This window comes from Odocoileus virginianus, chromosome 9 (assembly GCF_023699985.2).
Source record: "Odocoileus virginianus isolate 20LAN1187 ecotype Illinois chromosome 9, Ovbor_1.2, whole genome shotgun sequence".
In the NCBI taxonomy this organism is placed as follows: Eukaryota; Metazoa; Chordata; class Mammalia; order Artiodactyla; family Cervidae; genus Odocoileus; species Odocoileus virginianus.
This window is the reverse complement of record NC_069682.1, coordinates 52,536,085-52,544,988: the sequence shown is the minus strand read 5'-3', so window position 1 is coordinate 52,544,988 and position 8,904 is coordinate 52,536,085. Positions and strand designations below refer to the sequence as shown.

General features: G+C 44.9%; 1 protein-coding gene across 1 annotated transcript in view; it reads left to right on the top strand.

The window, feature by feature from the left end:
- The first annotated feature begins 285 nt into the window (after positions 1 to 285).
- Positions 286 to 8,904, top strand: part of CDH26 (cadherin 26) — a 45,444-nt gene continuing 36,825 nt past the window's right edge. Inside the window, exon 1 of the mRNA XM_020905152.2 lies at positions 286 to 426. Within this exon, the coding sequence (XP_020760811.2) occupies positions 373 to 426 (54 nt within the window). The 5' untranslated portion in view covers positions 286 to 372. The remainder of the gene's footprint in view (positions 427 to 8,904) is intronic.

Here is an 8,904-nt window from a genome sequence, read left to right as displayed (position 1 = left end):
CAAATCCCTACTTCCCCATAGACACTGGCTTCACCCTCTTCTGACTGAGCTCTGATCTCCTGGGGTCAGATTCCCAGCCAGAAATCTGCTGTGCGTATCGCTGGGGCAGTTTTATTTCTCCCCACTCCCTTCCTGAGAATTCTGCCTGCGGTTAATGAGGCCAAAGGCTAAGGCTCAGCCCCGCCCGCCCCCCACCCACACCCCTGATAAATACAAGAACGCTGGCGAGCAGGGAGGGAAGAGTTGAGACAGTGTCTGTGAGGTGCCCAGAGGGTGATTGGAGAAGAGAGCCTGCTGGGAAGGACGGGCTGCGGCTGAGCCCACGGCGGGGAGGACTCGCCACCGCCCGCAGGCTGTGGGCGCGCAGGCGGCATGTGCTCCAGGGTTCACCCCGCGCTGCCGCTGCTTCTCGCGCTGCTGATGCCGGTGAGCAGGGACTGGTACCCAGAACGTGGCATTTACCTGCCAGGGGCCGGGAGCTGACCGCACAGCTCCAGCCGGCTCTGCCCGTTCGAGGATAGGGGACAGGGGCTGAGTGTGACGGCCTGCAGCTGGGGGCTAGGGGTGGAAGCTTTAGTACAGGGAAGGAAGAGGGGTTCCAGAACTGACACCAAGGAGGGGTTTGGCAGAGTAGTGGGAACAGGCTAAGACTGGTTTATATAGGTTTATAGGTTTATATAGGTTTATATATGTTTGGATTTGTATCAACGCGTTTCCTAAGGACATTTCTTTTCACTTTACGTAAGACTGAAAAAATCTCAACTGTGTATGTGGAAGAGGGTTTGAGCAAACCCATGGGGGTGGGATGGCTAAATCCTCCTGCCTCCCCACCCCCTGCCCCCCACCAGTTGCCATGGCTGAACCCGGAAACAAACAGTAGACTCAAGATGGCCACATCTGGGCCTGTTGCTTGTACTTACCGTGGAAAGAGCTTAGGCCGCATCTGCCTGTGGGGCGCAGCCGCTTAGCCCGCTTTCCTCAGACAGGGAGAGCCATGGGGTTCTGGCACTGCTCCTGGGTTCTCCCTTATAAACCCAGCCAGGGCAGAAGCAGGAGGCCCTGCAGTGGATGGGGGTCCAGACGGTGGGTCTACCCTGCACTGTAACCCACCTGGGCACCGTGGTTGTCGCTTGGCCTCGGTCCTCACCTCGGTTCAAGCTGGACTCTTCCCAGATGCTGCGAGAGTCCCGGTGCCCAGAGGCCACTCGCCCCTGGATTCAGCAGAGCTGATCTGGGGATGCGGCCTGGGCATCCGGGTTTTCAAGGCTCTACCTTCATCTTGTTAAGCCATGTTGCCTCCGCCTGAAAATGGAGCTCCTGCAGGCACTCACCTGACCTGGTGGTTGTGGGAGTCGCTGAGGAAATGCAGAGGGTCTTTTCCTGCTGTCTTCCACGCCCTGGCGGGACGGTTATTCTCTTCACTCAGCGTCTGGGCTGCTACTGTTGCTGGGACACTCGCCCCGGGCGCTTTCACAAGCGCTGGGTATTACAGTAAACAGAAGAGGAAACAAAAGTCCCTGGTCGTCTAGCCAATTCTGCTTCTGAAATCCGATGCCTTGTTCGCCACCCTTTGCTTAATGTTCAGAAAATGTTCTTGGCTACTTAAAAAGAAGTTTTAATTGGAGTATGGTTGCTTTACTATGTTGTTACTTTCTGCGGTAAGACAAAGAAAAACAGCTAAATGTATATATTTTGGGGGCATTTCATTCCTGTTCAGGTCACCACTGAGCACCAAGTGGAGTCCTCTGTGCTACATAGTAGGTTCTCATTAGCTATCTATTTTATACATAGTAATGTACATATGTCAACCCCAGTCTCCCAATTCGTCCCCCCTCACACTTCTCACCATGGTGTCCATGCATTTATTCTCGATGTCTCTGTCTCTATCTCTGCTTTGCAAATAGGTTCATCTGTACCATTTTTCTAGATTCCACATAGATGCATGATGTACGACACTTGTTTTTCTCCTTCTGACTTCACTCCTAGTAGAGTTCTGTTTCAGTAGCCCACATTAGCCTGGATTTGAATACGTCACAAATCAAACCTTGGTCCCATCTTTTTCTTACTCCTGCTCTAACCCCTAACTGGACTCATTAGAAAACAGAGTTTTTTCTTCTTTCTGCATGTTAGCACAGAGCCCAGGCAGGTTCATTCCTGACTGAGGGTGTGGTGGGTGGGGTGGGAAGTGGGCAGCAGGACTGGACTGTGTTTCATGGACAAAATTATATTTAGCTTCCAGGGATCAAGGTTGAGGGAGATAATGGGATACACCAGTGTTCCATGGTTTTGAGCAATCTGCACTCTGGACCCTCAACTGGAGAACACCTTTGTGTCCAGGAGGTGCCCAATTTTTTTGCTGAACTGGCTATAATTAATCTATTCCTTTCGGCCCCTACTTTCCCCCACCCACACTGACTTCTAACCATTGCTGTTATGCAAATAAGGCACCCACTCCCCCTCCCCTGACCTCCAGATTTAAAACCAATTCTGCTGAAGAGCTGCAATATCTACAAGTGTTCTCCCTAAATCTCCACCCTCAGGTTATCATCCTGATATGAAGCAAAGAACTAAGTAGCAACTCTGCTGTGGGTCTTTGTTCCAAATCCCACGACAAGCCGCAGAAGCGGGGTCCTATCCCCCTCTTTGCCATTTCCAGACCTGAGAGCTTGTACATCCTCAGCTTTGGGCTGGGGCAACTTCTAGGACCTGAGAGGAGGGAGGGTTTGAGAATGAAGTTAGTGAACAAAGTCTGTTATGGTTGGTGGGTTGTTGTTACTTTTTAATCTGGGAAATTCCGAGTCAAGTTATCGTTAAAAAATATGTTAGCATGTATGCTCTGCCCGATTAATTCACTCAAACCCCTCATTCAAGAACAAGAGTCCGTAGGACATGAAGAATCGTGTGGTCAGAGGTGATGCTGAGCCCTTAGCAGAGACTGAGTGGCCAGGCTCTATCCTAAGAATCCTGGGAACCCTGTTTTCTGCTGCCCCGTGCTGAATCTGCACTTGTAAAGGATCAGCCAATCTTCTGTAGGCAGAGACTGTGTTTGGACTGCATACTCGTCTCCATTACAAAGGAAGCTCGTGGCTTAAAGTAACTGAAATGTACAGCATGGCAGCTCCAGTTAATAAGACCACATGCATATATGAAATTCATTAACAGAGTAGATGGTAAAAGTTCTCATCACAAGAAAAAATATGTTACTATAAATGGTGACAGATATTAAGTCAACTTATTGTGATGTGCCACAGATGGTAAAGAATCTGCCTGCAACGCAGGAGACCTGGGTTTGATCCCTGGGTGGGGAAGATCCCCTGGAGAAAGGAATGGCCACCCATTCCAGTATTCTTGCCTGGAGAATCCCACAGACAGAGGAGCCTGGCAGGATACAGTCCATGGGGTCTCAAAGAGTCAGAGATGACTAATGCTTTCACTACTTTTCAATGTGGTGATCATTTCAAAATACATACAAATTTTGATTGAATCATTGTACTGTTCTCATGAAAGGAATATAACGGTGTACGTCAATTATACCTTAGTAAAAAGGTTGTTCTTGAATTCAAATTTGCTATCAAAAGTGAAATATTTGGAGGAAACAATTGTTTCTGTATTGGCTTCTTAGTTCTTTAGGACTTTCTATAAACACAAAGCCTTTATTTACTCAGATAACTTCTTCCCTGAGGTGGCTATGGCTACTCAGCCAGGCCAGCACAATGCCAGTGACATTCCCTTAAGTCCAGCAGCACCTTTCAAGTGATAGGCAGGTTGGATCTTGCAGTGACTGCCTGCCTGCCACACTCCCATGAAATAGTCAGGTGGACACTGCAGTCGGAGAACCGCTTTGAGAACATTTTTCTCCCCCACTGAATTATAGGAAGCATTATGTAAATCAGTTGAATGGCATCCTCTTTGGACAAACAGCCTAAAATTGTCAAGGATGGGAAATATAATAAGCATACTTACAAGATCATTCTGGCAAATGTAACCATTTTCCAGTCTTTCTGCCTCACCCAGACAAGATGGTGCAAGTTAATTCTAAGCTGTGCACCAGAGGAGAAGTAATACATGTGTACATATAGGATGTGAAATTTCAGGCTCGGAGGTTAAAGTGTCTGCCTGCAGTGCAGGAGACCCGGGTTCGATCCTTGAGTCGGGAAGATCCCCTGGAGAAGGAAATGGCAACCCACTCCAGTATTCTTGCCTGAAGAATCCCATGGAGGGAGGAGCCTGGTAGGCTACACTCCATGGGGTCGCAAAGAGACAGACACAACTGAGCAACTTCACTTTCACTTTCACTGGGTGAAGAAATGCACTATCTCAGGCCTCTTTTCCCACTCCCCAGCCACTCCTACGTGACTGTCAGCTGTGCCTTTATGTGTCATCCTAGGAAAATGAACCTAGAGCTTTCTGGTTGAAAGGGCCTTAAAGGTACCTTGCCTCACACCCTTGCTCACAGAAGGGGAAACTGAGGCCAGAGAGGAGACAAAACCTTAAGGTATTCTTGGTTCATGACCTGGGTCACCTGGAAATAGACCTGTTTTAGAAATGGGATGAATTTTTTCATGCTGCCCCAAGACTGCAATTTTCTCCATGTTAAAACTACACACCAGGTTGTGTTAGTTGCTCAGTCATGTCTGACTTCTTTGCAATCCCATGGATTGTAGCCCGCCAGGCTCCTCTGTCCACAGACAGCGGCAAGAATACTGGAATGGGTAGCCATTCCCTTCTCCAGGGGATCTTCCCGACACAGGGATTGAGCCCAGGTCTCCTGCACTGTAGACAGATTATTTACCATCTGAGACACCAGGGAAGCCTCACACACCTGGTTAGGCCCTGTATTTAAAATTAGCAACGTTAATCAAGAAGCAGATGTCTGAATAAATCAATATTAGATATTTTGGAATGGAAGGAGTTAAAAAAAACCTTTGCCTTTAGGAAAAAAGACAGAAATAGTGTCTGTGGCAGGAAACAAATATTACGGTTACATTTGACATTAACAAAACCAAATAACGTAACATCCCCCAGCCACCAGGATGGTGGCCAACCACAAGAAGTGAAGATCTGAAGGATATCTCTTCATGCTCTATAGTAAGTGTTACTCGTCCAGTCGTGCCCGACTCTTTGTGATGCCATGGACTGCGGCCCACCAGGCTCCTCTGTCCATGAGATTTTCCAGGCAAGAATACTGGAGTGGGTTGCCATTTCCTTCTCCAGAGGATCTTCTCAACCCAGGGATTGAACCCAGGTCTCCTGCACTGCAGGCAGATTCTTTACTGACTGAGCTACAAGAGAAGCCCTATGCTGTTATCTAATACACAGTCCTCTATGCTGTGACAAGCCCTTGGCTAAGGATAAATCTTTACAGGTGGGGGCAGGGGCACAACCACAATGAAGGATGTTTGGCAGGATCTAGGTGGGCTGGTGATGGCTCACCCTGTCCCCAGGAGATTTTAGGTATAATCCTAGAGTGCTACTGTGCTGTGCTGTGCTAAGTCACTTCAGTTGTGTCCGACTCCTTTTGACCCTACGGGCTGTAGCCTGCCAGGCTCCTCTGTCCGTGGGACTCTCCAGGCAAGAATACTGGAGTGGGTTGCCATGTCCTCCCCCAGGGGATCTTCCTGATCCAGGGATCGAACCTGCATCTTTTATGTCTCCTGCATTGGCAGGCAGGTCCTTTACAACCTGGGAAGCCTCATAAATCCTAGAGTAGCAGTTATCAAGCCTCTTACTCTCAGGATGCCTTTCCACTTGTAAACTTTATGCAGAACCCAAAGAGGAGTTGTTTATGTGGTTATATTTACTGATGCTTCTCATATTAGAAATTAAGACTGACATTTTTTTTTTTGGCCACACTATACAGCTTGTGGGATTCTAGTTCCCTGACCAGGGATCAAACCCAGGCCTCCTGCAGTAGAAGCACAGAGTCCTAATCGCTGGACCACCAGGGAATTTCCAAGACTGGGAAATTTTAAACGTACTTCTCAATTCATTAAAGATACTGATTAAAATAGACAACTAACAAGGACCTACTGCATAGCACAGGGAAAATATTCAATATCTTACAATAATCTATAGTGGAAGAGAATGTAAAAAAGAATATGTATATGTATGTATGTCTATGTGTGACTAAATCATTTTACTGCACACCTGAAACTGATGCATTGTAAATCAATTATATTTCAAAAAATTTTTAAATAAAAATAAATTTTTAAAAAGGAGTTTGGAACTAGCAGATAGAAGCTACTATATATAAAATATTAACAGATATGGGACTTCCCTGCTGGTCTGGTGGCTAGGACTCCGCGCTCCCAGTGCAGGGGGCCCAGGTTCCATCCCTGGCCAGGGAACTAGATCCCGCATGCCACAACTGAGGCTCCCTCATGCTGAAACTGAGACCTGGCACAGCCAACTAAATAAATGTTTAAAAAAAAATTAACAGGTAAACAAGGACTTACTGTCTAGCACAGGGAACTATATTCAACATCCTAACAAACCATAATGGAAAAGAATATTAAAAAGAATATGTAGATACATATATAACTGAATCACTTTGTACAGCAGAAACACAAATTTGTAAAGAGATAATGATAAATCCATTACAAACTAATATAAACCAAACATCTATGAAAAATTAATGTATTTTCCACATTTCCATTCAGTGTGAAGAATGGCACAATTTCCTATTTTTGCAAATCTCTTGGCCGTCTGGCTTAAAAGCAGACACCTGGACTCTTTTCTCTGATTCTGAACTCAGTCTATTGTAAATGTTGTTTGCTTCAAGTATATGAAGCAATTCTTGCCTCACATAGGTATGTATATGGAAAGGGAGGAATATTTTTATAGCCTGGAACTGGGAGTACTTTTTTTGATGTCACGCCAGAATTTGACAAGTAGTCCATTTTTAACAGTCACTTGCCATGTGGAGCCTGAAAGCATATTAATAACTTTCGTTACTCTGTTCGAGTAAAACCATTGGAGTCACTTGAATTTTGAATAACTCTCACCTGTGTGTGATTTTGGACTGCGGTATCTTAATCAGGAGGAAACTCTTGGCTCGCTGAGCTATACAGTTCTTCTACATGTTGACATATTTCATTCTAAAAAATCAAAAAGTCACATTCATTAATCTGTCCACCAATATCAGCAGAAAAATCTTTATGTGTTGGGAAGCTGTCAAGCTCTCAAGTTTTCCAAAGTTCTAATTTTTTGCTTGAAAGCTTAAAATTTATCATTGACAACATGACACTGTCCATTGTTTTTCTCGAAGTGATGGGCTGACTGTTCATTATCAAAGACCTGTCGATCAAGTAACCATTCCTGAATAGCCATGGTCGGTCAGTCATTCTTTTGGGGAAAATGCTGCTTCATAAGAAAAAAAAAAATGTAGTCTGTTTAGCTGTCAACTCTGACAATCACACACGTGCTTTTCTCTGAGACAAACCTTCTACACTGATGGGCAGCACTGGGGTTCATACCTCCATCTAGACACACAGAGTGTCTAAAAGATACACAGGTAGGGGTGGCATGGGGTATAATTAATAATATTTCCTGCCTCATCCATTCTCATTTCAACAACGAGGTGAATTTATCAGTTATATCATTCTCAAATGAGACTGACCGTTTTTTTCTCTTCCTTCATTCCTCCATTTCTCCTTCTCTCCTTCCCTTCCTCCCTCCCTCCCTCCCACCTTCCTTTCTTCCTCCCTGTTTTCCTCTTCCCTGCCTGTTCATGGTGATGAAGCCTGCAAGACTATCAGAGGAGTTTGTGTCATGGTCTCCAGTGGTCCTAAGGCACCAGCATTTTTATCACCAATATTTGCTACCATCAGTGCAAATGTCACACAGAGTAATAGACAAGTATTGTCTTAGATTATTATTATAAACATGTTTGGCCTTGTGGAGTCTCTGATAAAGTCAGGGACCCCGGTGAAACAAACTGAAAAATGTGCTCCAGAAAAATTTTCTATTTGTATATTCTATAACCACAGCATCACCGTGTGTGTGTGATAACAAACAACTGGAAGTAACCTAAATGGCCATCACTAGGAGAATGACAAACTGTCCTCTATTCATACAGTTAAAAGTTATATGAGAGTGAAAATGAATGAGGTAGAAATATGAGTGTCAGTGCACACGCACACATATACACATACAGGCATACGTGTTTTATGTTGGTTTGACATGCATTGCATAGCTTGTCTCTTTCAAATTCAACAATCCTACTGTTCATGGGTGGAGATTTTTCCTGAGGGGGAATGTTGTTGAAAAAATGATAAATAATTATCAAGCCTTCCCAGATGGGAAGGAAACTGCCTGCCAACATAGGAGACATAAGAGACAGGGGTTGATGCCTGGGTTGGGAAGATCCCCTAGAGGAGGGCATGGCAACTCTCTCCAGTATTCTTGCCCAGAGAATCCCATGGACAGATGAACCTGGTGGACTACATTCTATAGGGTCACAAAGAGTTGGACACAACTGATGCAACTTAGCATAGCATATCATAATTATTGATGCAAATCATTATGTAACTGTAAAGTACCAAATTCCTTAGTTTTATTATTTTATGATAAAGTCTAAAAGTAAGGAGATAAGTCTACAAATAAGGGAAAAATAAAAAACCTAAAAAAAAGTCCACTTGAATCCACCACCAATTAACATTTGGTGCTATTTTACATGTGCACGTATAAATACACCTGGCTCGCCCTGAACAGTTTGACTTCCCACTTATTATGTTATGCTCACATAAACGTAGCAGGTAGGGCTTTAAATGTCCCTACCATTGGTAACACTAGATCAGAATTTTCTGCTTACTTCTCTTACAGTCACAGAAGGGAAATGGCAATTTTGAATTGAGATGTCAAGAGCAAGAAATTAGTTATCAAAACCGAATGCAGTTCCTTTTT